This window comes from Hippocampus guttulatus, chromosome 15 (genome assembly GCF_054856545.1).
Source record: "Hippocampus guttulatus isolate MCC_2025c chromosome 15, RoL_Hgut_1.0, whole genome shotgun sequence".
Taxonomy (NCBI): domain Eukaryota; kingdom Metazoa; phylum Chordata; class Actinopteri; order Syngnathiformes; family Syngnathidae; genus Hippocampus; species Hippocampus guttulatus.
The window spans coordinates 16,495,603-16,522,098 of NC_141275.1; the positions used below are offsets into that span (position 1 = coordinate 16,495,603).

Genomic DNA, 26,496 nt, shown 5'->3' on the forward strand with positions numbered 1-26,496 from the left:
ACACAGACAAGATGACTTCTTTTTTTTTTTTTTTAACATTCACATTGTAGAATGTCAAGAAGGGCATTCCATCAGACCCTCTCGAGCTGAGGCATAGCATATCGACCCAAATCATATCCCCAACTACGGTGAACCGAATCGAATGCTTCCATTTGAAAATGAAGCGTCCACGATCGACTTGAGACTGGATATTTCAGACTTTGCTTTATTGGACTCACACAAACAAGGCCGCCGAAAATGGGCTAATCTCCAGCCTAAAAGGAACCCAAACAGAAACAACGCGTCCTATAAGGCGCCATGTTGCCGGCGGCGTCCAGGCCTCCGCAGCTTCTCGTTCAGAAGCTGCTGGATGCGTTTGTTTTGCGTCCGCTCCCGGACCGGGGGCACCTGGGGCACAAAATGGCTCTGCGGGCCCCTCGTCCCATCGGTGTCCAGCCCCACGATGCCGTAGGAAACCTCGCCCCCCGGGTCCTCCGCCATCTTCGGAGATGTTGGTGGAAAGGAAGACGCACGTTGGCCCGCGGCGGGGCTCCTCCCGCCGGGGGTGACGACGGCCGTCCTAAGTGAGGCAGTCGGCGCCGTTTGGCCGGTGGGAGTTGCCATGGCGACGGAGGACGCCAGAGCAACAGTGGGCGTGGGCTCCGTGAGGAAAGATGGCGGCACGGGCGTAGGAGCGATGAGTTCGGCGGCGTTCTGGGAGGCCGAATGCTGCTCGTCGTCGTCGTCGTAATCCACGTAAATAAAGTCGGTGGTGCCGGGGGGCGGAGTCGTGGTCCAAGCACTGCCGCCGGGGGAGGGGCTCGGCTGCGGCATTCCTGTGGTGGACACGCTAAAAAAACAACAACGACAACAACAATAAGAGCATTCCGAGCATGGCCAAAACACACGAAGACTCCTGAATGCATTTATCAAGAGTGAAAAACACGTAAATCAACAGTTCTCAACGACGAACACTTCGAACGGCGTTTGAGCAATCACGAACACGAATGAACACTTCTGCGTGACATTTTCCTATCATTCGACGAAGCACCGAATTTCCTTTTTGATAGGAGCCTTTGAACTGCGGGCAAAGCGAGTCATTGTAGTCCTATGCGCCTTGACCGTTCTTGATCGGTTGATCGGTAAATGAGCCGCAAATATGGACGAAGCGACACGTGAACACGTATGAAGGCGGTTGTGGGTCACCTGAAGTCGCCGCAGGACTTGCAGCACATTTGTCTGTAGCCGGCGTTGGCGCAGTTGCCACTGAGAGATTCCATGCGGCAAAACGCTGAGCGGTCGCCGCGGCAACGCTGCCCTGCAGAAACAACAACGTCAGCGCAGTGCGCCCGGAAGAGCGAGGCCAAGCGGAAGGAGTTTGCGGTACTTGAGGCGGTCTTTGCCGGCGGGACGTCCGTGTTGGATCTGGACAGCCATCGGACCATGAAGTTCTTCGGGTCGCCTGCACGGGGAAAAATGGCGTACAATCGGGTTTGGGCGTGTGAGGAGGTATGCCTCTGATTTTTGACTTTGGACTACAATGTTTTGTTTTGGGTTTTTTTGGAATCCAACTTCCATGTGAAATTTCAACATCTGTCGAAAAAACAGTCAAACAAAATTGAATGTAAAACCCGCTACTTTTGAAATGATGACTCAATGTGCAAGTAAAAAGCAGTCCTCCAAGTTGTTACTCGCGTCGAAAAGTACCCAGTGGAAAGTGCTACTGAAGTAGTCCAACTTTTTCCAAAAAGATATTCAAATAAAGGTCGCAAAGTCAACGGCGGCGCATTCCCACCCGCGTGCGGTCACGGAACAAATGCAACTTTGACGTCAAGCTACCACTCGGCCATGCGGGCTTACCGCCACACGGTGGCGCTCGGCACGCGCGGCCGGAGACGGGCGGGAGCGAGCTGCAGTTCCCCAAAGAGCCCTCGGGGCGGACGCAGGCCACCTGCCTTTCCTGCGTGCCGTTGCCGCAGGTGACGGAACACTGCGACACAGAAGCCGCGTCACGGCCGGCCGGCCCCGCGCCCTCGACGCCCCGCCTCCCCGCGGCTCCTTACCGGCGTCCAGGGCCCGGCCCGCCACGCCGCCGGGCACGGGAGGCGGTTGCAGGGCCGCTTGGCGTCCGGTCGGCGGTCCTGGCAGGATTCGCTGTTGACGGAAAGCCGCCGCCCGCCAACGGAGACCAGCTGGCAGCCCACCCAGCGACGCCGCCACCCGCTTTGTCCACAGGAGGCGCTGCAGGCCTCCCAGCCGCCGGTCATCCAACTGATTGGTTGGGAGCAGGAAGTGCAAAGTGTGAACACTACGGGGCTCGCCGAGTGTTACTCTGACGACGGGCGGTCACACGGTAACCCCGGAGACCGGTCGAGTGTTACCGTGACGACTGCCCGATGCCACGCGGCGACGGGCCGAGTGCCGCGCGACAAGCGCGTGATGATATCGCGGTGCGGCGCGCGACCGTCTGATGAGCAGCTGAGCGTACCGTGACAAGCGTAGCGGGTGACCGTCATTAGTGTCGCCGTGGCGAGTGTCTGATGTTGCTGCGGCAACGATTTGACTGTTACCGCGACCACCGGCGGACCGTTCCCGCGGCCACATCGGAGCGTGAGCGCGACGGGCGTCTGACGTTACCGCGGCGGGCTGCAGACGTCCGGGTTGCAGCTGCGCGCGATGGCTCGAGGTTTGCTGATGTTGGAGCAGAAGGTTCTCTGAACCATCACCCCGTCAGCCTTCCGTCGGCATCCGAAGCGGGTGTACTGTTTCCCTGTCGACCAGAGGAGGCGGAGTCAACCGGCGTTCCCTTTAGACGGCAACCGGGCGGCGCCGTACCTCCGCCGCACGACTTGGAGCACGCGGACCACTGCTTGAGCGCCCACTCGTAAAAGATGGCATCCTCCTGCACCAGGTTGGACTCCAGCGAAGAGCGCAGGTGGTCCCGGATCACGTACTTGTAGGATACCGTCACCTTGGCGCGGCCGTGGGAGCGCAGCTGACGGAGAGAGCGTCACGCGTCTCGAGTCGGGGAAGGCATAACGTGAGCGCGCGGAAGGAAGAGCGCTCGCTCACCATGAGGACCACGGGGTACTTGAGCGGCCCCTCGGCCCGCAACACCTCCCGCGCCTCGTTGTGGGTGTAGTGCCAGGCCACGCCCGTTTCCACCAGGATGCGGGACGTCGGCGCGGCGTCCTCGTCGTTCAGGAAGAGGCGACCGCTCTCCTGGTTCATTGCCGCTAGACAACCGAGAAGCTGGCGGTGACCCGCGCGGCGAGATAGGCGGGTCGGCTCGGGATACGGTGGCCTACCGAGGACGTGGGGGGTCCTCCTGAACTCCTGCACCAGGAGGTGTCGGGCCCCTCGAGGAATCTCCAGGATCTTCAGGTAACCTGGGACACAGCCGGCATTCCATATTATTGGTCGCATCGCGGCCCGATGACTGCTACGCGCTTTTCTTTGGAGTCAGACGATCCTCCATTCAGTGTCTCCAGTCGGTCCAAAACGCCGCCTCTTGACCGTAAGAGGGAGCGCATCGCTCCTACGTCATTTGAATGTGAGCCTCAACCGGCCGTGGATTTTTCGGATTTTCTTTCCGCGCAGCAACAGAATTCCGCGCTCCAAAGGTTCACCCGCGATCCTCGAGTCACCTGTTTTGTTGGCACTGCGGGTGAAGTTTCCTTTGACCACGCGACAGCGGGAGTGATCGCCGCCGCACACCCCGCATCGGTCTTCCTGGCGGTCCGAGGCGATCTCGCCGTCGCAGCCCACGTGCTGCGAGGAGGCGAGGAAGGGGCCGAGCCGCGCGGGCAATCGGGCGAGCGAGCCGGGAGACGAGGAGGAAAGGGGGCGAGCAGAGAGAGCGGACCCACGTCCGAAATGATCAAGACGCGCCAACCGCGACGGTGATGAGATGAGCGGGATCAGACGAGATCGAGACCTCACACTCTCCTCGCACGCACACGCTGTAGGCGTCGTCGTAAGAGCACAGCGTCCCGTCGCGCACCGCTCTCTTCATGAAAACCGGGGCCCCCGTCTCGTTGGAGCGACAGAACAGATTGCATCGCTCGTCCGCTGATGGAACACAGCCGCCGTCACCCGCGGCGAGATATTACGAGCCGGAGAGTCGACGAGAGCCGCGGCGCCGCGTCGGACGGCAAAAGGCGGACGGGCCGAGCGAGGCGGCGAGGCGAGGCGAGGCGCGGCGGGTCAGGCGTGCCGCGCGGCAAGCGAGCGAGGCTCGCACCGAAACGGGCGAGCGAGACCGAATGAGTGAGCCAAAGCGACCGAGACATCCCGTGTTGCCGAGGCGGACAATGAGGCACGGAGCGCGGAGCGAGACGCGCTGTGGGAGATGCGGTGAGTCGGGACGAGTGAGGCGCGTGAAGGCATCTGGCAAATGAGTGCGGGTCAAGTCCTGTCTGAGCTTCCGCATCGAAAGAGAAGACTTGCAAGCAAAAGGACATGCCGGATGACTCGAACATGCGTGTGCGCATGCACGCGTGCACCCAGGCGGGGGGGGGGGGGGGGCTCATCCATCAGACTGTGCGCTCGTGCGACTGACTGCACGTCTGCATGTGTGTGTAATTACGCTCGGCATGTTCGACAGGCAGCCAGTGATGTTTTTTTCCCTCGTGCTCAAAAACGTCATCCCAGACGCTACACTGCTCCGCCCTGAAAGACACCACATGGCGAGTCATTCCAGGTCATTCCGAGTCACTTCTTGCGGTTTATTCCGAGTCGCTGCGAGTCAGCGCGGTCGTCGGCTCAATCCAACGCATATCCCACTTCTCACGCATCGTTCCGAGCTACTCCGGGTCAATCCTGATTCAACAAGTCCTCCCAAGTCAATCCGGACGTCAAGTCATTCCAGGCATTAGGGAAGTCCAACTCAAGTCACCGCACGACATTCCAAATCAGCAGAATCGCTTCAAGCCAGTCACAAAGTCAATCCGCATCATCATTGCAATTCATTCCGCTCATTTGGGCAGTCCAAGTCACCAAGTCGTCTCGGGTCATCGGCTTGAGCGCAACCGGACAGTTCTGGGTTTTTGATTTCCTCAGTTAAGCGCTGACATGGCGGAACAATACCCTCCCCTCACATCATTCCGTTCCACGTTGGGGTTTGGCGTCTTACTCACTCACCTGAAGTCGGTCATGGGGGGACACTTGTGTTCTTGGTTGCACAGTTGGAACTCGAAACTGTTTCCGAAGCAGGTGCGCCCCCCGTTGGCCGGCCTGCACAGAGCAAGAGAAAGGGATCTCTGGCCGTGTTGGAAAACGTTGAGGTCGGCCTTCGACTCCGGGCGCCGAGGTGTCGCTCGCTCACGGTGGGCCGTCGCAGTTCCTGGAGCGGATCCGGACGCCGCCCCCGCAGGTCCTGGAGCAGTCGGCGTAGGCGCTCCACGAGCTCCAGCCGCCATCCTGTCTCAGGAGGTCGGCTGTCAGCGTGATGCAGAATCCTTTGAAGCAGTGCTGAGGAAGATGGAGACGTGCGCCACGGGGATCCTTGTCATTCAGAGCGCCGGTGAACGGCGGCGGCGGCGGCGGGGGGGGGGGGGCGCTCACCATGCCGGGTCCGCACGGCGTCCCGTCCAGAGGCGGACCTTTCTTGGATCTGCAGAACAAAGGATGGTTGTTGTCGCTGCACCACAGCTGCTGGCAAGGCTGCGAGTTGGGATACTGACAAGAACATCAAATAGAGCAGCGTGCATCAAGGCCTTCCTCATAAAGAGACCAGCTCAGGTGCTCCAAATCAAGAAACAAACGTGGACGGGAGCGAGCACGCCGCCTCGACAACCGCAACGCAACGGCGCAAAGGAGACCGGGGGGAAAAAGGCAAACGTAAAGACTTACAGCGTTACAAGTTCCGTATCCCGGTCCGAAGTCAAAGCTGCACTGCTGCTCCATGGAGTACTCAAAGCCCGGCAAAAGGGGCGGGATTGGCCAGCCGGGGCTGAACGGGTCATCTCGGAGACAGTCGTATGCGCTGGCAGGGGAAAGGCAAACGCTCGTGACACGGGGACGGGACGGGAGGCGGTGACCCGGGGGGGGGGGGGCAAAATGGACACAAATTGGTTGGGAAGCACGGACAGAAAGGGGACAAGAAACGCACGGGCGGTCCACCGGAAGCGGGCGGGAAGGGGACAGCGCGGTCGCGGCAGAGGAAGCGTTGCGGAAATGTGGCGCGGGCTTACGGCAGGTACTTGTGCAGCTCGCTCCAGCTGCACCTGGACCAGTGGTAGCGGTAGAACGTGGCCTCCACTTGCGGCGACATGATGCTGCCCAGGGACACGTCATCGTCGCACTCGTTGACCTCTCCGTCGTGCTCCATGCCCAACCTGAGCGGGGACACGCGGCCGATGATCACGCTAGCCAGGGAAAAGCGGCGGCGGCGGCGGCGTCTCGTTTGCCCTCGCGCGTTTGTGTGCCTCACACGTGTCCGATTTCGTGCGCCGCCACGAAGGCCGACGAGAAGCCGTCCTCGAAGACCAGAACGCAGCTCTGGTGCGTCTTACACATTCCTGTGACGGGAGCGTAGCCTGCACGGAGTGTTACCGTTAGTGGCGCGTTACGCCCGCAGTTACGCTTTGAGCGGCGGCGATCGTAGAAATGGCCACGTCGGCATCGGTCGTATCGGCGATCGCCCATGCGAGGGGGGGGGGGGGGGGGCCCGAGTCGCGGCGGTCAGATTAGCAATTTCACAAAGTCACACTCGCACGGCACGGCATCGGTACCCAGCATGCCGGAGGGTCCGAACTCGCGTCTGCTCAAGTAGACCAGGTGGTCGTGCTGCTGGTTGGGGCTTTGCTCCCTCTGCTGGATGTAAGACCAGCCGCAGACGTTCTCCAAGCTTTTCTGGGCATTGCCCACAGAGATCAGCTCCTGGGACTGGATGGAAAACGCCGCACCTTTCGGTTAGCGATGACTCTCGGCGGGGGCGTGTTTGGGCTACCTTGGACGGAGACAGCATGATGATTCGCACCAGGACGACGTTGACGTTGGCGCCCAGGGACGGATCCTGATAGATCTCGTTAACCTGCAACGCACAGTCCCGACCCTGAAGGATCTTTCCTATGACTTACAGTCCCACCCGCGGCGCGTCCACTTACGATGTTCATAAAGGTGAGCAGATAGTTCTGGACGTGTTCTCGTCCGTGGAAAAGAAGTACGGAATAATCCACGGCGAGCAGGACCTGCGGAGGCCGGGGGCGATGAGCGCCGCGACGGGGCCGCCGAGGAACACGCGACTTCCTTTACCTCGATGTTGAACATATCCGCCTCTTCGATGTAGCGCCGCCGCCGGCCCGAGGCGGACTTGGACGTCGGCGGATCCGAGGAACCCGAGAGAGGCTCTGAAGAGACGGTCAAAATCTTGATGGGATCGGTCATCGTGCGACCGGACGAATCCTTCCCACCTCGCAGAAAGTCAGCGGTTCGGTTGAGCGCCCGTTGTTTGGACTTGATGACGGCGGACGACGGGTAAACGACGTGCGGTCGTCCTCCTTCGTCATCTTCATCTTGGCCTTGGCCTCCCGGGCCCGAGCGACGCAGCGGCTCAATGAAAAAGTCCCCCTCGGCCGTTCGGATCATCCCGGCCTGTCCGCACCAACACAAACTTACTCATCGAAGGCCATTTCACGAAGACCTACCGACTACCGACGTTTTCGCTGGGAAAGGGCATGGACGGGAGCGCTATTGGTTAGCGACCGGAGTTTTCCCGAAGCTCTCCTCAAGATGTCCCGACGGTTCACCGAAAATCGACCAAATATCCACTGGCCGAGATCAGTGACCGAAGAGCTCCCCGATATGTGCTGAAGATGTCCAGAAGGTCAACCGAGGACCGACCCGTCATCTCCACAAGCGCTACTGCGGACCTGCCGAAAGTCCGCCGTAGATGCGTTTGCGGAGGATCCGACCGATATCTCATCTCGCCATCTACATAAAGCCTAACAAAGAGCCGCTCGATGTCTGCCGGCGGCGTCCCAAAGATTTACCGCGGATCCGCCGAGGCTCGAGAAAGAATCGAGAGCGGCCGCGGCGGATGAGCGATTGCGGTTGGTGGCCAACTCAACGGAAGAGGAGGGTCCTGCCGTCGGGACCGACGGGAAGCTTGCCAATAAGTCGCCTTTCAAAATAAGAGGGAGCGCGAGTCCGTGTGAAGAGAAGTCCTTCCCGTGCGAGCGTTTGCGCAGCTCATTCCTTTCAACGGGTCTCATCTTTCCACCGCATCTGGATCCCATCACGGCTGCATTCGGAGCAGTCAGAACGTTGAAAAAGTCTCAGCGCGCAGCCGCGTGCACGTGGCCGCCGCTTTTCACAGCCCGCGCCCTCTCTCCTCTCCTCTCCTCTCTCCTTCCACACATCTTACAGCTATCTGACATTTTGACTCCCTTGGTTTCCCGGCCGAGGAACACACGCAATAGCACGCAACGAAGGCCGCCGCTGACCGAAGGACCGATGAACCCGTCTCACTTTTCTCACGGACGTACTCGGCGTGTAATCTGGGCCCGTTCGCGGCTACGTTGAACCTTCCGCCATCGAGCGGAAGAGCGTTTCCTTCTTCTGTCCGTCACCGTCCGGCGGGACGTCTGACCATCTGGCGCTAAGGTGTTTTACTCACCGCAATTTTTCCGCGCTCGCACAATCACAGCGGCTCGCCAAGTTTGCGTCCGACATCGACGGACTGACGAGGAACGAACAACAACGGCAAAACCATCGGTCCCGTTGACTGAAAACGTCCCGCGGCGCCATCTCCTCCGTTGCCACTTCACAATACGCCACCACTTTGGACTTTGTACCGCACGGCTATCTTTGTTCTTTTTCTTCTGTACCACAAACTAACTGCATTTTACCCTCTTTATTTCCGTACTTTCAATTCTCCGACTTCACTTAATACTCCGTGACTTGAAGCTGAACTTTTCACCGTGCTCCTCAATACTGCGCCATCTGACAATCGTACCTGATTTTTTTGGTCATACACTCGACCTTACACTTGATCGTTTTCTTGTCGACTTTGTGCGCACGGGTAGAAATGTGTCGGTAACATAAGCGTGCACTTCTCGCAAGCCCTCACCCCGTATTTGAGAGCTAACTAGCTCACGGTCGAGTAACGCGACGTCGGCAATACGTTTGCTAGCGAGCGCGCGGTCAGCACGAGCGGGAGGCTCCACCCACCAGTCCGTCGCAGTCGCTGAGGGCGACGGCCGCGTCCTCCGTGTCGGACACGCCCCCCGCGTAGAAGCAAGCGGCGTCTCCGATCGGCTCCGAGCGGCCGAGTCCCGACTCCTCCCACCAGTCCACGGTGGCGCGGGGGGCCGCCAGGCGGCGGTTGGCACGCAGCCGCAGGTGCAGCTCCCGTCCAAACACCGTCACATTGTAGAAGACCTCCGACTCGGACGTCGGCGACGTCCCGCTCCCGGGCGCGTGCCGTTTGCCGCGGCGCGGCGAGTCGGGGGAGACCGCCGCCGACAGGAAACGGCCACGCGAGTCGGTCCGGACGGGACGGACCACGCTGAACTCGGACAAAACTTCATGGAGCGAATCTGAGAAAGGCAATCCGTCACCTCACCGACTGATCACTTTTCAAAAAGGACAAAGACAATCCAATCCTTCGCCCGACTGAGCAATGATGACTTTTGAGAATGCGAAACGCAAACCCTTCACCAAATTGACCAATCGTGAGTTTATTTTGAATGACAAAACCTCACCGATCAGTCATGACCTTCAAAACGAGAAACGCAATCCGGCACCTCATCGGTCGATGATCTTTTTGTTTTTAAATGAGAAACCTAATCCGGCACATAAATAATCAATGGCGACTTTTTAAAAACGAGCGAGCAACGCGACTTTTTCAAAGGACAAAACACAATCAATCACCTCATGGATCACTTTTCCAGCTGTCACAGGCGGGCCTTCCAGCGCATGATTTGCGGCGTGGAAACTTGTTGGAACGCCATGACGACTCTTATTCGAGAAGATCGACGGCGCCACTTTTTTTTTTTAATTTCTGGACTCTGGGGTTGTTGCGTCGAAACTTAAGCGACACAGCAAGATGAAAATTGCGAATTTTGGGCAAGATGCTTTGCGTCTCGCCGCTCCACGCGTGAACATACTGTCCTAAATCTCCTCTCTCTTTGTCTTTAAGGTTTGCAAGGAAACCTGAAGCTAGCTCCTGCAAAAGCGTGCAGTAAATCCCCCCCCCCCCCCACCCCAAAAATGATAACAAAATGTCCTCTGGCAACTTGTCAGACTCTAAGTTCAAGCAGGCTAAAGTGAACACACACGCGCACCCCATCACACATTTTTACAGCTTGACCAAACTTTCTACGACGCAATCATCCAAATCCATTGAACATGCTCGCGCCGTCGATGAATGAATGACGTCGGCTCAAAGTCAGGTATACGATATTGTAAGTCACGATGGCGCCCGTCATTTCTACTCCGATGCGGGAGTCGCGTTCGATCGACGGCAATTTTAGAAGGACGACTTGGAAGAGTTGCGGTTACCTGCGCTGCGGCCGCCGACGGCAGAGACGCGCACAAATGCGATGAACACCGCGCACACTAGCAAGTCCATGTCTTCATGTCTTCACGCGTTCGCCTCTTCGTGCCTTCATGTCCCCGCGACGGATTCTCACTGCGCGTGCGGGCGCGCGCGCGTACTCATGCAAGAGACGAGTCCACCCGACTCTTGACTCCACCCACACACTGTTCTGTGTGCGTGTGTGCGTGCGCGTGTTGCTCCGGCGACACGGTCCAAGTCGGCGAGAAAGAAAAGCGTCACGTGATAAAATAACTTTGTGCGCACGGATTCTGCACTGCAGCCAATCAGAGTGGCTGAAAGTCGGGGGATGTCATCGGTCGTCACGGCCTCCGCGGGGAGCGGGGGGAGGAGGAGGAGGAAATGGAAGATCAAGAGGAAAAGAGGAAAATGTGGAAGGAAAGAAGGAAGAGAAAATAGAAGAAGGGGAAGAAGGAGGACCTCGATGTACAGGAGGAGGAGGAAGGACAAGAAGAAAAGGAGGAAGAGGAGGTGGATGATCACGGCAACGACGAGGAGCGCCGCGTTTCGGCGATCCAGGCGACGAAGGCCGAGACTCTGGCGTAGACGCCCGGCCGCCCGGGCCGACCGCAACCCGTCCCGAAGGACGTGACGCCTGTTGGCGACCGATCACACGGGAAGCGGTTTTAGCCGAGTGCGGGTCGCGGGGCGCGAGCGGTGACGAGAAACTGACCGGCCAGGGTCCAGCGTCCCTCCTCCTCCTCGCACACGAGTGGGCCGCCGGAGTCGCCCTGTGCGGAAAAAGTCGCGCGGTGAACTTTCCACTCCCTCGCGGACGTCCGACCCGAGGGGGGGGGATGCCGATCACCTGACATGAGTCGACTCCGCCTTCCGGGAACCCTGCGCACAGCATGCTGGACGTGATGCTGTACTCCGGCAAGGCGCGCTGGCACGAGACCCGGTCCACCAGGGGGACCTTGGCCTCCTGCAGAATGTCTGGAAGAGAACCTGCACGCGCACACGCGCGCACATGCAGATGAACGGGTTGGGAAACGGCTGGATCAGTGGACAGTTGACTGACCGTCCTCAGCCTGTCGTCCCCATCCGGCAATCCAACATTTCCTTCCGGCCGCGAACTCTTCACCGTGTTCAGGTAGACACACCGGCTGGATCAAATCTGATGCGCGCACACACACACGCACGCACGTTGAGAATCACAGGAACAGGAAGTCAATGTTCTGAGCGTTATCGCAGGATCAGGAAAACAAAGTCAAACAAAGTTTGACTCCCTCGCGACGATCACGGGAACAGGAATTGGATACGTGTACGCGTGCGCCGTAATACCGCTGAAGTTGGCGGGCGCGCCGAGGCGCATCAGGGCCACGTCGGCCTGTTTGGTGAGTCGGTTGTAGTGCGGGTTGACCAGCACGGCGTCGATTTGGAACGAGCGCGCGTCACCGGCGTGGCTCTGAGCCCTGAGACCCAACTTGGCCGACCAGCGGCTCAGGGGGCGGCCCTTCCTGTCAAAGACGCGGCGCCTCATCAAAGTCGCCGAACGGCCAAAGGCCCCCGTCGTCGGCCGGGCCGTCTCACCCGTAGACGCAGTGGGCGGCGGTCAGCAGCCAACGGCGGCCGAGCAGCGCGGCGCCGCACACGTGGCGACCGTTCCAATGCAGCGACGCCGTCCAGGGCCACGCCCCTTTGGCGGCATCCGACCCGCCCACCACTTTGATCTTCCCTTATTTGGGAGGGGGGAAAAAAATAAGCAAAAGCTCAATCTTGAGGCAAATACAGTGAGCACAACTAGTTACACTCGGAAACGACCGGCGAAAAGCTCATTCGGTTCTCCGGAAAATATAAAACCAAATACGTCGTCGGTGAATTTGCCAACGGTTCACCGCGCTTTCCCGCTCTCACCGTCTCTGGCCGCCGATTGGTCAACGGTGTCATTGGCGACCGATCGAAGGCCGCACGCTGAAAGAGAAAGGCGACTCGTGGAAGGCGGCCACATTTTCACTGAGACACCAAGAGTGCGGATACTCACGCTGGTCGTTACACCGGAGGGAAACCGCGCGGTGGCCAGGACAACCATCACTGAAAAACAAAGAGACGGCCCGCCGTTGAGCATCGCGTCGACTCTTCACGTGTTCCCCAAAGAGAAACTCTGCTCAGTGACCTGACGCTGGTTTCCAGACTTCCATTACCGGTGACTTTGACACTGGCGAAAGGCGAATCTCCCGGCGCGGCGGGCAGCAGAGTCGCCACCCCGGACCTGGGCAATGACAATGAGCGACAAGACCCCCCGAGCCAACGATTTGTATTTGGACGGACAAAACGGGCCCCGCGGTCGGTCTCGTCGTTGACCAGGCTGCGATCTGACGAGTCCACCCGTCTTGCAGCGATGGACTGGCCCGGTCTTAAAGGTAGTTAACTCGTCAAGTGTTGGGCCTGTACGCCGTAACCCGGGGTTGGTCTACCTGTATCCCAGGTAGCGATCGGGCAGGTTCGCCACTCGTTCTACCCGCCTCCCAATGACTGAAATACGCGGACTCTATCTGTATCCCCCCCCCCTACTACACCCACTCTATCCGCATCCAAGACGCAGAAGTGTAGCGGTCGGCATCCGCGGGACACCGCGGATGGTAAGCTCATACAAATGGACAATTTTCATTTAAGAAACGGTCGACCTCTTTCCACGCTTCCGAAGGAGTCTACCTGTGTCCCAAGTACCGGCAGGTGAAGCGAGACAGGCGCGGGGTCCAGGTGTCCGCGCACACGCTAAACCAAGAGGAGGCGATCCGAAACCGCAGACGGCCGGAAGCGTTGGCCTGCAACACAACTGAGCACGCGCGCCCGCGCTAAATACTCGGTAGGCTCGACGTGACCCAAAGGGCCTCGCGCGCAACGCTCACCGCAGTCGGCTTCATCCGAAGCGTCGCCGCAGTCGACCCTCGCATCGCACTGACGGTTTGCACGGACGCAACCGCCTGTTCCACACCGGAACCAATCCGCGGGGCACGGCTCTGGTTCGGGCGCACGAGGACACAAAGAGCCAAGAGCCGTCAACCCCATGGCGGCCGTCGCTCGAGTTCAGAAGACCTCACCTGGAGACCCCAAGCCGACCCCGGAGGTGAAGTTGGCTTTGAAGCCCCGTCCGCTACCCGAGCTGTCCGTGAAGAACCAGACCGTCACCCGATTGCTGGTTGAAAACAAGTCATGGGCGGGGCCACCGCTGCCGGTCAGAATGGCTACGAGAGGCGAGTCCACAAGACAGATTCCCAAATGAGCCGCGCATCCCTCCGCCTCTCCTCATCGGGGCGGCCCGAGGCGCGCTACGCCCTGGACTGCCTGTCACGCCCGCGGCGGGAGGAAAACTCCAAGGCTCGAAGAGCTCGCTCCTCGTACACGTGTGCCCCCCCCCCCCCCCCGCCGCAATAATGACGTGACATGCGGCTCACCCAGTGAAGTGGAGTTGGGCCCCGCCCCGTCGCGCACCTCCACAATGTCGTAGTTTTCTTCCACATCCAAATCCAGGAAGTGGACTTGGATGTTTCGACCCGGCGGAGCGCGGAGCGTCCACACACCTGCGGGAGCAAAGGATAACCGCCCGTGACATGGGTAGGCCCGCATTTCGGCTCGGGAAGGCTTTTGCTCCTCCCGTCATAGGGGGCCATTCCCTCGGCGGCTCTCACAGCGAGCTCCGTTCCCGTAGGAGTGCGGGTAATTTGGCGAGCCGAAGGTGGAGTTTGGCTCCCGCACGTCGGAAGGACCGCCGCAGTCGGCTGACCCAGCGGGCAAGAGAGGGCGCGCTCAGGTTTCGGTTCAGGCTTCGTCCCGGTCCAATTCTGGGCCGGGAGCGCCGCACTCACCCGCTACGGTGGGCGCCGCGGTCGGAGCGGGCGCTAAGGTGGGTTCGGGCGGGGCCGGGCCGCAGGGCTCGGACGTCAGGGTGATGTCGTCCAACGCGACGTCATTCCTCATCCCGCCTCGCTTCAGAGCTTCGAACACAACCTGCGCACAGCAGGCTGGCGTCGGTCCCAAACCGGGCGCTTGAAATCGGCTTTGGGGTGAAAAGCGGGTCTGAGGAAGACCGAAATCGATTGGAAATCGATGCTTTTCCAACAGCCCGGAATCATACTTAAAGCCCTTTCAAGTCTTTGGCAAATCGCTCCGAAAGCCATTCCAAGTCATCCTAATCGATGAGGTTTAATCCGGTTGGAAATCAAGCAAGTTTGAAGTCTCAATGTGATCACGTCCGGAATCAAGTCCAAACCTCCTCAAGTTCTCAAACAGATTGAAAGCGGTTTAACGTCGAGAGGAGAGTCATTTCAAAGTAGTCACACGAGATTGAAAGCAGTCAATCAATATTTTGTTTAAAGCGCCCGCTTTGAATGCATTTCAATTTTGTCCGGTTCAAAACGGCTTGAAATCGCATAGAAGGTCGTATCGGATGAGTCGGTAGGTAACCTGCTTGGGATCGGTTCGCGCCGTAGAACCGGACTCACCCGCGAGTCGGTGGCGGAGCCGAGGAGCACTTGTCCGTAATTCCAGTTGTCGCCGTAGTTACCGTCCCCGTGGAACACCACTGTGCCGACATCGCCCGGAGACGCGCCGAGCAGCAACACTTGCAGACGGTAGACGTCTTGTCCAAACATGTGATACCTTCACACGCACGCACACTATTGAGTTTCCAATGGACACTTGTCAATTATCTCCTCATTAGCTTGTGTTTTTTACCAAAAGCGAAGACACATTGGCTGTGTGAGCGCAGTCAGAGGCAGGCTGTAGATCCTGAAGCTCTTAAGCCATTGGCCAGGACTCAGAGGGGTGACCAAGTAGAAACCTGAGTCAGCAAACATGCGCGATTAGCAGCTATGCTAACACGATGCTAAGATCTCAACCCGACACTTGAATTAGACTTGATAAAAGAGCCGTTCAAGGACCGGAACCCGATCCTCGACCCGGTTCGAGGTCAAAAATCCAGGACCCGATTCGAGCCCTGATGTAAAACCTGATAGCGATCTCGATACGGAGCCGAATCCAAGACCTTTCCCGTGACCCGATCTAAGACGCGTTGCGAGATTTCTTCCGGGATCGGCTTCGGAACCAGAGCCGAAAACTCGATTGAGTTCATTAAGGAAGTGATCTTACATCCAATTCAATACCGACTCCAGAACTTGGTATCGGACTTGATCTGATCTGAAACATGACGCGAGCGCTGACCAGGACCGTACCTCGACTTGACCAAAGACCACCAGAAGCAAACTCACCCGATAGGTTTCCGAGTGTGTGGTCTGCGCTCGGGCCACTGAGCGGCGGGAACGTGGCACCTCGGCTTCGGAGCCAGTCACCGTCGTCTTCGCGGTCCTGCCTCCAGAAGCAAAGGCCGCGCTCAAATGTGCACGAAAGCTTCTCCGAATCTGGAAAACAGCAACGTCATCGACGCACTCGTGCCGCTTTTGCCACGGAGGCTTACGGGTAGCGGCTCGAGCACCTGTCAGTGCCGAGAGGTTGCCGGCACTGAAGGTGGCGTTGAATCTCGACGCATCTTCAAAATTGTCCGAGGAAAACTCAATCGTGGATCGGTCGGTCAGAAGCCACACGGTCCCGGGAGGGGTGGAGCCCGAGAGTTCGGCTGCAATCCGAGAACGAACGATGCCGTTTCAGGACCTGTTCCTGATACTGGACTCGACATAACTTCTCCCGGAACCGTATCTGGAACTTGGCCACGGATATCCAGGAGCTAAGCCGAGACCTGATGTAAAACCCGATGAAGGACCTAACCCAAGTCTTGACCGGGACCTTACCCATGACCTGATCAAAAACCTGGTCTCCGATCACGATGCCAAGACCTGGTCTAGGATCTGATCCGAGATCTGATGTATGACCTTAAAAAAAAAAAAGGGCGCCCAAGTCTGGTAATTGAGAGCCTGTTTTAGAAGTCTCACTGTTCCTGGCACACCCGATTCAACCGATCTGCTCATCAACAAGCTCTGAGACGCCTGACAACGATCCCGCTATTTCAACCGATTGTGTTGGAAGAGGGAGCCATTTAAAACGGGCTAGATAGGGACTCTCGGGGACCAGACTTGGCTACCCCTGACCTAAAACATGAGTTGATTGGGACCTTGATCTGGATCCGATCCAGGACCCGACGTAGATCTGATCCAGGACCTGACCCAAGACCTGATCTAGGATATGACCGGGCCCTGCTGTGAGCTCTCCTGACCTGCCATCGTCTTGTCAGCACCAACTCCTTCGTAAAGTCTCACAATGTCGACATTCTCTCCACTTTCAAACTCGCGGAAGTTGACTTGAACAGAAGAGCCGCTCTGGACCCTGAAGGCGACGACAAAAAACATTCAGCGATGATTGGCCGCTAACCTTGCGGTCAATCTCCAAAGTCTGCTTTCGGGACCTGATGATCCAGCGACAGAAGCCGCCTTTTGCGGATGAGGCGAACCATCCCGATGGGCCGCGCAGCACGAACTGTCCGTCGCAGGTTGTTGCTGCGGAAACGGGAGGATTGCGTTGTCACGGCAACAAACAAGCCACTCCCGGGCAAGCGAAGCGGAAGGTAAGGCACCGACCGCAGCGAGCGGCGTCTTCGTCGGAAGCGTCGGCGCAGTCGTCGATGCCGTCGCACAGGCGCTCGGCGTGGACGCACGTGGACGAGCGGTCGCAGGAAGCGTGGTAAGGAGGACACGTGACTGGGCGCACACGGGAAATGAGGCGCGGATGAGACAGCCGGCCGTCCATTTTTGATTCCGTTTCTTCTCATTCGGGGCGCGCGGACGGCGGTGATTGACCGCGAACTGGTCACCGGTCGACGTCGGGACACACGTAGAGAAAGAACGGACCGGTCGCCAGCCAATGGGCCCATGCTGGCAAATGCGAATGGCCCCCGTGGACAATTTGTTGGGTTTTCATCAAAGCTAACACGCATGGGTGTGCGAGAAAAACACCGCCGTGAAAAGGATTCCAACTCTGAGCCTGAGAAGTGTGAGGCGGTCGCAACCGAGACAAGAAAACGTCTTCCTCACCTGTGACGGGCGTAGCGCTCGGCGTGCAGGCGGCGGTGGCGGCGGCGGTGGCCCCCTCCTGCTGCTCCTTCTCTGTGGAAAGGCGCCATGACATGAGGCCAGTCCGCTTCAAGCTCACATCGGCCCCTAACTCACCCGTGACGCGGATGCTGTCTTTGTCCACCACCAATCCTCCGCTCTCCTCCAGGCCCGCCTTCATCTGTTGCTCCGCCTCCTGCCTCTCCACACTCCCCGTGAACCACAGGTCAAAGGTCACCAGCACGCTGCCCCGACTGAGTGAGCAATTATGATTAATCAAAGTGTCCCCACACGTCACACATGATAAATACCGTCAACTCAATCGCGTTGGACACTTCCTCACGTGAATGCGACGACGTCGCACGCGACGAAGCGCCGGCTGAGCCCGCCGCGCCTGAAGGCCTCGCGCACCTGTCGACCAATCACGAGTCAGCCCGGCGGCCGGATGTCGAGGACCGTCCGCTCGCCCGCCCGCCCGCCCGCTCACCAGCCGCTGGACGTCAAAGGCCAGCGCCTTGAAGGCCGCGCTGCTGCCGTTGCGCAGATCCTGGCTGAACTCGGCCCCGCGCGTGATGGCCATCTCGCCGCGCAGCCCCGCCCCTTCCGCGTCTGAAAAACGCGCCATTCATTAGCGTTAGTTGTAAAAAAAAAAAAAAAAAATCCATCAATCAACGCCCACAAGATGGCAGCAAAGCACTCATTTCGGGTCCAACTTCTAACCGGCGCCGTTCCCCGACACGTTTGAGAAAACGCAAGCGCTCAACCCACTTGGACCTCGTTCCCGCGCACCGAGATGCCACAAGACGGCGGCCAAGTAAAACTTTGGCGGCGCGAGGACGGACGGAGGGGCTCACCCGGCGGCGGCGGCGCTTCCGCCCAGATCAGCGCCGTCAGCGCGGCGCAGCACAGCAGCAGCAGGACGCACAGCGCCGCCAGCAGGACATTGAAGGAAGAACAGGCGCCGCGCCCTCGCATCCTGGACCCCGCCCGCAACCTGACGCAACCGTCGGAGGACGGATGGTTCGATTGAAGGAAACGTGACCTCGATGCATCGCATTGAGACCTGTGCGGCGAGTCACCTGCGCTTTCCCAACGGCGGCGTCCGCGGCCACTCGACGGGCCGCTGGCTGAACAAAGGGAGCACGAGCAAACCAATGCGCAAACGCACCTGCCGGTGAGTGAAGGAGACGTGAATCCGCCGCGGCGTGACCGCGTCAACGCAACCGACGGCGCGGGTACGAAAATCTGCGAGGTGAACGAGGGGAGCGGCGAGCGGATCGAGTAAACCGAGTCAACAAACGAGCACGTCGCGGCGCACGCAAAGTGAAGATCTGAGAAGCGCGTGAACAAATCGAGGAGGACGAGCCAGTGGAGCGCGCAAATGAACAAACCCATCTGCATAAGGACGACGTGAACAAGTGAAAGGGGGATTTGAGCGCACGCCGGTCAAGACGTGGACATTTCTGAATACTTGAAGGTGCCGACCAATGACTTACCTCGGGCTTCGGCTTCTCTCCTCGCGAACGTTTGGAGCGTGAGGGAAGATTTGCGGCCTTTTTATCATCGAGCGCAAAATCTCGATAAGGGGCCCTCACGCTAATCACACCAATCAATGACTTTGTTTGTTTGTTTTTAGCCGTCCCACCCTGCGCGGGCGCGCCTCAAAGAAGGTCCGGCGGCAGTAAAAGCGTCACATTATTTCGACGTGATTGTTATTAATGCGTCGGAAAAGTCCAAGAGGACAGCGTGAGCAAACAGGCGTCAAGCGATAAAGCTCCAATTGCCTCCCGTCAAAGACTGCCACGCGCGATCTTTTAGCCTCACGTGGAAAAGAAGAGGCCACGAGGTTTTCTTTTGGGTCACTCCCAGTTGAAATTTACTGTGAAATCGAGGCAGAAAAACAGAGATTGTCTAATTCAAACGCCAAAGCGTGCACAATAACAACAAACGTCGGCTCGCTTAATGCTGACAAGTAATGCAAAACACCGTCGAGTGGCTCGAGGACACCAGCGCGGATGCGACAAATACGAATAGCGAAGATGCCAAGGCTCACGGGCAAATCGTTCTCTCCGCAGCAGTCGGCACTACGCCATTCTGTCCTCATCGATGACAAGGACAGAAAAGTTCATCAGGGCCGATTGGACGAGAGCGTCAGGACAGCTGGTAGATGTTCTTCGTCAGCTTCGTCATCTTTATGGACTCCTCGTCTTCCGCGGCCCCCTCTGAAGCCGTAAAGACACATGCGGTCAAAACCCGGGAAGCTTTTCAATCGAGACATGCTTTCAGACTTCCAGGAAGGATTAAAAGAGCTCCTCGGCGGTCACCAAGCAGGAGAGACACTCGGTGACGCTGTGTCATGAAGCACTTAAAAGTCCAATGAAAGAGGCACTGAGTGACAGTCACCTTGCTCCTCCCCCTTCGAGGCATCTCCACCGTCCGCCTCTTCGGTGTCTTCATCTTCCCCTCGCTCGTCGATGTTTTTGTACGTCGGCTTGAGCGCCAAACAGAAAGCGATTGAACATTCAGACTGTCGGTCGAATCGCGTGCCGGCGCGCGAGCGGGCCTCACCCGCTCGCTCTGATCCGCCTTATTGGCGCAGGGGAGGAGCCTTTCCATCAGCCGACCAATCATCTTGAACGTCGGCCGCTCGGTCGGCTCCAAACTCCAGCACGATGTCATCAGCCGGTAGCTGAAAAGGAAGACCGGTCAATCGAGTTGATTGACAGCAACGCCCCCATCGGCCGCCGGTGCGCTCGACGGACGGGATCGGGGCGGAGGGCCGGGGAGGGGGTGCTCACATTTGCGGCGGGGCAAAGTCGGGCCGGTCCATGTGGCGGCCGTCTTTGATCATCTTGTAGAATTTGGTATCCACGGCCATGTTGGGGTAAGGACTCTTCCCTGAAGGGGACAGACGGAGGTCAGGGGTCGCGTGAGGTTAGAGATGGTCGAGGAGCGAGTGCCGGCGAGGTTACCGAGGGAGAAGATTTCCCACAGCAGGACGCCGTAAGACCAAACGTCGCTCTGCACCGTGTACACGCACTGGAAAATGCTCTCGGGGGACATCCATTTCACCGGCAGACGCGCCTGCCAAAATAAAACCACGCAGGAAGCTGAGCGTCAAAGTAAAAGAACCCTTATTTGGGAGGTTTCCTGACACGCTCCAGTGTTTTTAAGACACGGCACCAGAAAACAGTGACAGCCCCCCCCCCCCGCCCCCCCAAATATATATAATAGTGTAATTGTTGTGTGGTAGCTGTGTAGGCGCCTGGTATTTGTCCACTGACGTTTCCTTGCACGATGTAGCTGTCGTCGTCGCGGATGTCTCGCGCCAAACCAAAGTCGCAGATTTTGGCGACATGGCGGTCGGTCAGCAACACGTTCCTCGCCGCCACGTCTCTGTGGATGCACTGACGCACACGCGCACATTGCTGAACCACACTCATATGCATGGACAATGCGTGTGTGTGTGTGTGTGTGTTACATTTCGTGTGGACAGGAAGTCCAAACCCTGAGCCACCTGGTATGAAAACCTCATCAGGTCACTCACACACAAATATGCGCTTTGCTCGACACCTGAAGGACACACACATAAACTCAAATGTAAATGTGTGTGTGTGTGCGCGTGTGTTACCTGAGTGGGAAAGCATTGATTGCATTTCCTGATATTGGGAACAACACGAGATCCCGCTGTCACTGCAGCACAAAATTACACACCGTCAATGCGACGCGCATGGACGCGTACGAAATGCAAGAAGTAGAAGAGGCCGGCGAACCTCCTGAGTCTGACGTTGGAGTATTTGGCGTCGCGCTCGGGCGGCTCCAGACTCATCAGGTCCGCCACAAAGTGGCGCGCGTGCACGCGCAGGAAGTTGAGCAGGTCGCCGTGGAAACAGTACTCGGTGATCATCAGCATGGGCCCTGCGAGTCAAGGCAACGGGTCAAGCGGAGGCAAAGCCAGCGCAACCAACGGAAGCCAAGTCGGGCGAAGTGGCTCGGGATGAAGCGGAGTGACCTCCTCGAGTGCAGGCTCCCAGCAGGTTGACGATGTTGTCGTGGTAACCGAGATGGCTGAGAATCTTCAGCTCGCACATCAGTGCCTCTCGCTCCTCGGAGTGAGCGCTCGCTGCGGATGACAACGGCAAGGAGCGCCGCGGGTCAAGTCGAGCCCCGCCGCGGCCGGGGGGGGGCCAAGCGTTTCCGAACATCTCTCGTTGTCGGACGCTGGTCGTGTGGGTGCGCTTTACGTTTGAGCATCTTCACGGCGACGCGCGTTTCATCCTGGCTGCCGAGGCCGTAGGCCGTGGCCTCCACCACCTTCCCGAAGGCCCCCGACCCCAACACGCCCCCTAAATGGGGGAGAGAGAGAGAAAGAGTGAGCGGGAGGTCAAAGGTCAACCCCAGACACAGCCGGCCGCTGGCTTACCCAGGCGCAGCTTGTCTCGGGGAAACTCCCACTTGAGGTTGTTGTAAGGCAGTAGGCTCGGGTCCACGAAGGTGTAGTTGTTGCCGGAGCAACTCTCCACGATCTTCCACCGGATCTCGTACTTGGGTTGCTGCGAAGCGATGAGGAGAAAGGTGATGATGATGATGATGATGGGGAGGAGGAGCAAAGGAGGACGACCTACGGACCCGTCTGATCCTCCAGACCAGGATGACGACGAGCAGGAGGAACAAGGCCGCGGCCCCCAAGGACACCGCCAGGGGCGTCGCCGGCACGCTCCGCCCACCGGAACCCGTGGAAACTGAAATGATCGGAACAAGCGGACAGAACCTCCGTGCCCAAAGAAGAAGAACAAGGAAAACTGCGAGGGACATAAACAAAATCATCCGACGACGCCGAGTCCCGCGCCATCACGTGGCACTCCGAAGAAGGCCAAAGACTCAATAGCAACCGAAAAAGAACTTTTGTTACCGCACTTACGCAGGAAGAAGACATCTCGCGAACGTCCCACGCTATTGGTGGACACGCACTCGATGGTGATGTCATCATTCAGCGCCTGCGGGAGGGCCAGCTGTTTCTTCGGCTCCTCCCCCTCCCGCGCGCCGACGTCCTCGGGGCCGTCGACCGCGACGTCGCCGCACCTGCGCGGGGAAGTCCGAGTGATGCGGCGGAGGCGGAGAACGGCCCCCCCCGCCCCGCTTCGAACTTACGTTTCCACGAAACCGCTGCATTGGGACCACAAGAGGGTGGGCGGCGGGAAACCGGAACCGCTGCAGGTCAGCGTGTCGTTCTCCATTGTGATGACGCCCCGAGGAGCGCCTGCGTCGCGCGCAACACAAAATAAAAACACCAACAACAACAACAACCCGGCGGATCGATGGGGTCACCGGGGATGGGGGGGGGGTGAAGAGTTTCTTACGAAGAACGCGCAGGTCAAAGTTGAAGGAGCCGCTCACGAGGGCGTTAACGTAGCGCAGCGCGTAGCGACCTTTCTCCTCGTCACGCACGCGACGCAGCAGCAGGCTGGCTCGGGACCTGCGAATGCAAACTTTTGTAGTCGTCGGAATTAAAGTCAGGAAGCAAAGAGGGCGGGACGGCACAGAAGCCACACCCTGCCACAAAGGGACGCAAGGAGCAACAAATCGGGCAAGTGCGGCGGGAGCGGGCGGAGGGCCGAAACGCGGGCCGATGCCGACCTGTAGCCATCGGCCGCGTAGCTCAGCGCGTGCGCCGCGCTGCGGTTGGCGGGCGTCGGCGAGCTCCATTCCAGGCCGGTGAGCGGCGGGTACGCTTCCACCGTGACGGTCAACGTGACGTCGCCGCCTTCCAGCACGTCCACCGTGCGGCTGCCGTTCAGCCGCCGAGCCGCCGTGGCGTCCAGGCTCAGGTTGGCCAGCACCTCCCGCTCGCTCGTCACCGGCTCGTCGCCCGCGTTGCCTTTCGCGCTCACGTTGGCGCCGCTCGGGGCGATCGTGTGCCGCTCCAGGAAGGCGGTCAGGAAGGGAGCGTCTGTCAGAGGGAACGCGCGTCACACGTGATGGGCGGGGATCGCACGTGCGGACTGAGTGGGGGGGGGGGGGGGGCTGCAGCCCAGGTGCGAGCGACATTTCACAATTTGACTTTGGATTCGACCCGTCTCGCTCAAAAGTCGGCGGGACCTCGGCTCGACCGGCTCGATTTTTGCCGCTCCGAGGTCAAAGGTCAGGTGACTCGCGGTCCGTCCCGCACGCGACTCCCGCCGCCCGCTCACCTAAGACGCGCAGCCTGGCCGTCGCCGTGGCGTTGCCGGCCTCGTTGCTGGCCGTACACGTGTAGCGTCCGCTCTGCTGTAGACTGACGGCGGCGAGGGTCAGCGTGCTGTTGATGTAAAGGCGCTTGCCGTCGTAGCGGCGGGACCGTGCGGTGCTCGCGGCCTGCGGGCCGGCGGGAGACCTCGCGTCAAAACGTCCAAAGGTGGCGTTTGCGCATCGAAAGGCCGGTCTCACCTCGACTTTGGGGTCTGTCCAGGAGACGCTGTAGATGAGGGAGGGGTTACTCGCCACGCAGGTCACCGCGAAGCTTTCTCCCACCACGCGGAAAAACTCGCTCTGATTCAGTGACACCTCGGGAGGATGACGCTGTCCTAAATGCAAGCGCAAACGCCGCCGCGGCCGTGAGAGACCAACGCGGGAGAGATGGACGGGCCGAAGACAATTGAGGGAGAGACCGACGGCTCAACGGCGAGCGACAGACGGCCGAGCGACGTCGAAAACGAAACAGAGAGACGCTTGAGAGGCAGACAGGTAACAGACGCCCGGCGGGAAGGGACGCACTGATGGGACGGACGGGCGGAAAACAGACGGAGGAGCGATACATCAATGAGACAGTCAATGTCAAGACGGGCGAGCGCTCGACGGGCTTCTTACTCGGCGTGACGATGAGGTGGAGCGCGCTGGACGTCACGCGCGTCTTGTTGCCGTTCCAGGCGGCGCAGACGTAGCGTCCGTTGAACTTCCTGTCCACTTTGTGAATGAGGACTCCCGCGCGGGGGTCCGCGCTCACCTTCATGCCGGGGGGCAGGTCCCGGCCCCGCCCCCCGGCCCGCTCCTCCTCCTCCTCCACTCGGAGGGTTAGGTTGGTGACCGACGGGTCGGTGAGCAGGCAGCGGAACAGGAAGTCGTCGCCCTCCCTGACGTCGGGCGTGAAGTGAGGCGTGACGAAGACGTCGGAGGGCGACGCCGGATCTGAGGGAGGATCGGCCAAAAAAGACGTCGGGGATGAGCGGCGACGGAAAGGCGCGGCCGACCGGCTCACCTCGGACGTAGACGTGCACCGAGGCGTGAAGGTGTTCCAGGCCGCGCTCGGCGTACGCGCAGCGATACGTCCCCGTGTGTCTCGGTCGGGCGCGCCCGAGCTTCAGCTCGCCGCCGCGCGCCGGCGGCGGCGGGCGCAACGCCGTGCTGGACCAGCGCAACGAGGCGTCGCCGTGGCAGCCGAGGCTGAAAGCCGAGCCCGCCGTCAAAGTCGCCTCCGACTGGTTCCGCACGGGCCGCGAGTTCAGTCGGATGCTTGGCCAGGAGACGTCTGGGGGGGGGGGGGGGGCAAAAATGTCCGACCTGTGATCGGAGGCTCGTTTCGGGACGCCGTCCAACTCCATCGGGAGTTGAAACCGCCATTTCACTCTCGCCCCGGAGCGCTACCGGCTCGGCTCACGCAAACGCCACGCGGGAAGCCCGTCGCCCCGATTTCAAACACGCCCCCCTCGCATCAATCGGAGTGGCGTCGTTGAAGCGCGGCCGCGTTTCTTCTCGGGGGAACCTGAACTCCGGGCCAAAGAAGAGATTTTTGTTGACATGACGGTTGCGTTTCGCAAGATGGGAAGAAAAACAGAAGTGAAAGCGGCGACTTCAACGTCTGTCAGCAGTTTGGAGGGAACGAAACAAAAGAGGAAGCGAAGCCGCCGTCCTCGTCGGGATCGGGAAAAACGCTCAAAATGACAAACGTTCAACATTCGATCCGCACTCAACAAACGTTTTGGGGAGCTACGCCTCGCGTGCTAACGTCGCACCCGCCGCTCGCTCCGCCCACGTGCCGCCGATCAGCGGAGCGACGCGTCGCTCCGCAAACGCCAGTCGTTTGGTTTCGGCCGATGCGAACGAGCGCCGGGCTTTAGTGTACGTCAAAAGCCCATCCTACAAGGGAAGGCAAAACATTTGCGAGCTTCCACCAAATAGCGTGGACATCTCGTGACCGACGTCCGCGTTCGGGTTTCTTACCTTGGGCAGAGACGACCGACAGCAGGAGGAGAGGGAACGACCACGTCTTCATCTTCTTCTTCTTCTTCTAACTGACTGACAGACACTCGAGCGAGCGGCTCTTCAACTTCCTGATCGGCGCTGGGCCCGCCTCCTCTGACCCCCGTCCTAACTCGCCGAGCCCCCTCAACACTTCCCTCTTCACGTGACCTTCAGCAGCGACGGACACCAAAAGGGCCCCGGATGCGTCCCGGCCCTTCTGCGGCCGCGGCGCCTATTCAGAGACGTTCGGACTTTGACCTCCAATGGCCTCGGAAGTCCGACGAGCTCCGACCCCTACCCGTCTCCGATCTCCCGAGGTCTCGGGGAGCGCCAACAGTTTCAGACGAGAAAGAAACTCCCCAAAAGTCTCTGTTAACTCTCAATGGTCTCAGAACGTCAAGGGTCACACATGAGCGATATCGGTACCGAAGATCTCAAACGGTTTTCGGCACTCCGATGGTCTCGCACCTCAAACGGCTTCGGACCAGCGACGGCCTCAGATGTCCAAAAGTCTTCAACCCTCTCTGGTTTCAGAAGTTGAATGGTGGATGACCCCCGGTGGCTGAAGATCTCCAACAGTCTCGGATCTCCGGTCGTCTGAGACCTTAAGAGACCGCCGGCGGCCTCAGCCGTCCGGCAATCTTGGACCTCAAACCTTCCTCTGGCTTCAGATCTCCACTGGCCCTCAGACAGAAGAAAAATCTAGAGGGTAGAGCTCGGGGGGGGGATGCCAACACA

General features: G+C 59.2%; 3 protein-coding genes across 9 annotated transcripts; all 3 read right to left on the bottom strand.

The window, feature by feature from the left end:
- Nucleotides 1-185: 185 nt before the first annotated feature.
- On the bottom strand, nucleotides 186-10,618 carry LOC147194281 (A disintegrin and metalloproteinase with thrombospondin motifs 2-like). 5 transcript variants are annotated; one of them, XM_086131796.1, is made up of 25 exons: nucleotides 10,486-10,618; nucleotides 9,154-9,521; nucleotides 7,395-7,575; nucleotides 7,237-7,331; nucleotides 7,089-7,172; nucleotides 6,932-7,015; nucleotides 6,714-6,867; nucleotides 6,413-6,518; nucleotides 6,174-6,317; nucleotides 5,833-5,965; nucleotides 5,545-5,658; nucleotides 5,306-5,451; nucleotides 5,122-5,214; nucleotides 4,568-4,650; nucleotides 3,917-4,050; nucleotides 3,627-3,750; nucleotides 3,288-3,368; nucleotides 3,052-3,215; nucleotides 2,815-2,974; nucleotides 2,617-2,749; nucleotides 2,043-2,250; nucleotides 1,840-1,969; nucleotides 1,367-1,441; nucleotides 1,186-1,297; nucleotides 186-829 (listed from the first exon to the last, which is right to left on the bottom strand). In XM_086131796.1, exons 1-25 carry the CDS (start codon nucleotides 10,553-10,555, stop codon nucleotides 286-288), a joined length of 3,720 nt encoding a protein of 1,239 aa, XP_085987922.1. In that variant the 5' UTR covers nucleotides 10,556-10,618; the 3' UTR covers nucleotides 186-285. The 5 variants fall into 5 exon arrangements, with proteins under 5 accessions (XP_085987922.1, XP_085987920.1, XP_085987921.1 ...); XM_086131794.1 differs by having other exon boundaries at nucleotides 1,186-1,441; XM_086131795.1 differs by having other exon boundaries at nucleotides 7,237-7,575.
- tmprss15 (transmembrane serine protease 15) lies at nucleotides 9,586-19,295 on the bottom strand. The gene is made up of 28 exons (XM_086131805.1): nucleotides 18,621-19,295; nucleotides 18,396-18,535; nucleotides 18,029-18,150; nucleotides 17,885-17,952; nucleotides 17,659-17,795; nucleotides 17,524-17,595; nucleotides 17,071-17,190; nucleotides 16,899-16,989; nucleotides 16,710-16,819; nucleotides 15,975-16,115; nucleotides 15,751-15,900; nucleotides 15,218-15,323; nucleotides 14,986-15,142; nucleotides 14,350-14,491; nucleotides 14,173-14,262; nucleotides 13,939-14,064; nucleotides 13,585-13,728; nucleotides 13,393-13,503; nucleotides 13,196-13,319; nucleotides 12,657-12,752; nucleotides 12,525-12,574; nucleotides 12,398-12,454; nucleotides 12,074-12,218; nucleotides 11,825-12,000; nucleotides 11,562-11,657; nucleotides 11,349-11,488; nucleotides 11,214-11,271; nucleotides 9,586-11,135 (listed from the first exon to the last, which is right to left on the bottom strand). Exons 2-28 carry the CDS (start codon nucleotides 18,514-18,516, stop codon nucleotides 11,020-11,022), a joined length of 3,066 nt encoding a protein of 1,021 aa, XP_085987931.1. The 5' UTR covers nucleotides 18,517-18,535; nucleotides 18,621-19,295; the 3' UTR covers nucleotides 9,586-11,019.
- A 93-nt stretch (nucleotides 19,296-19,388) lies between these two features.
- csf1rb (colony stimulating factor 1 receptor, b) lies at nucleotides 19,389-26,419 on the bottom strand. 3 transcript variants are annotated; one of them, XM_086131806.1, is made up of 22 exons: nucleotides 25,738-26,419; nucleotides 24,776-25,045; nucleotides 24,388-24,705; nucleotides 23,968-24,104; nucleotides 23,733-23,895; nucleotides 23,179-23,491; nucleotides 22,902-23,017; nucleotides 22,693-22,801; nucleotides 22,463-22,623; nucleotides 22,171-22,283; nucleotides 21,965-22,094; nucleotides 21,786-21,887; nucleotides 21,554-21,664; nucleotides 21,315-21,459; nucleotides 21,173-21,234; nucleotides 21,023-21,114; nucleotides 20,826-20,948; nucleotides 20,514-20,625; nucleotides 20,340-20,439; nucleotides 20,110-20,230; nucleotides 19,945-20,032; nucleotides 19,389-19,763 (listed from the first exon to the last, which is right to left on the bottom strand). In XM_086131806.1, exons 1-22 carry the CDS (start codon nucleotides 25,787-25,789, stop codon nucleotides 19,693-19,695), a joined length of 3,009 nt encoding a protein of 1,002 aa, XP_085987932.1. In that variant the 5' UTR covers nucleotides 25,790-26,419; the 3' UTR covers nucleotides 19,389-19,692. The 3 variants fall into 3 exon arrangements, 1 of the variants encoding a protein (XP_085987932.1); XR_015103121.1 differs by having other exon boundaries at nucleotides 19,704-19,763; nucleotides 21,023-21,058; XR_015103120.1 differs by having other exon boundaries at nucleotides 19,704-19,763; nucleotides 20,826-20,937.
- Between the last annotated feature and the right edge of the window lie 77 nt (nucleotides 26,420-26,496).

Coding starts and splice junctions, on each gene's coding strand:
- csf1rb (XM_086131806.1), bottom strand. CDS start 25,789: ATGAAGACGTGGTCGTTCCCTCTCCTCCTGCTGTCGGTCGTCTCTGCC. Junction 21,460..21,553: donor GGGAGCCTGCACTCGAGGAG/GTCACTCCGCTT, acceptor CTTGACTCGCAG/GGCCCATGCTGATGATCACC. Junction 20,949..21,022: donor ACTTCCTGTCCACACGAAAT/GTAACACACACA, acceptor CGTGTGCGTCAG/TGCATCCACAGAGACGTGGC.
- LOC147194281 (XM_086131793.1), bottom strand. CDS start 10,555: ATGGACTTGCTAGTGTGCGCGGTGTTCATCGCATTTGTGCGCGTCTCT. Junction 6,318..6,412: donor GCGCACGAAATCGGACACGT/GTGAGGCACACA, acceptor GTCCCCGCTCAG/GTTGGGCATGGAGCACGACG. Junction 5,659..5,832: donor GATACGGAACTTGTAACGCT/GTAAGTCTTTAC, acceptor TGTTCTTGTCAG/TATCCCAACTCGCAGCCTTG.
- tmprss15 (XM_086131805.1), bottom strand. CDS start 18,516: ATGCGAGGGCGCGGCGCCTGTTCTTCCTTCAATGTCCTGCTGGCGGCG. Junction 17,596..17,658: donor AGACAGCATCCGCGTCACGG/GTGAGTTAGGGG, acceptor GCCTTTCCACAG/AGAAGGAGCAGCAGGAGGGG. Junction 13,320..13,392: donor TTCGGATGAAGCCGACTGCG/GTGAGCGTTGCG, acceptor GCGCGTGCTCAG/TTGTGTTGCAGGCCAACGCT.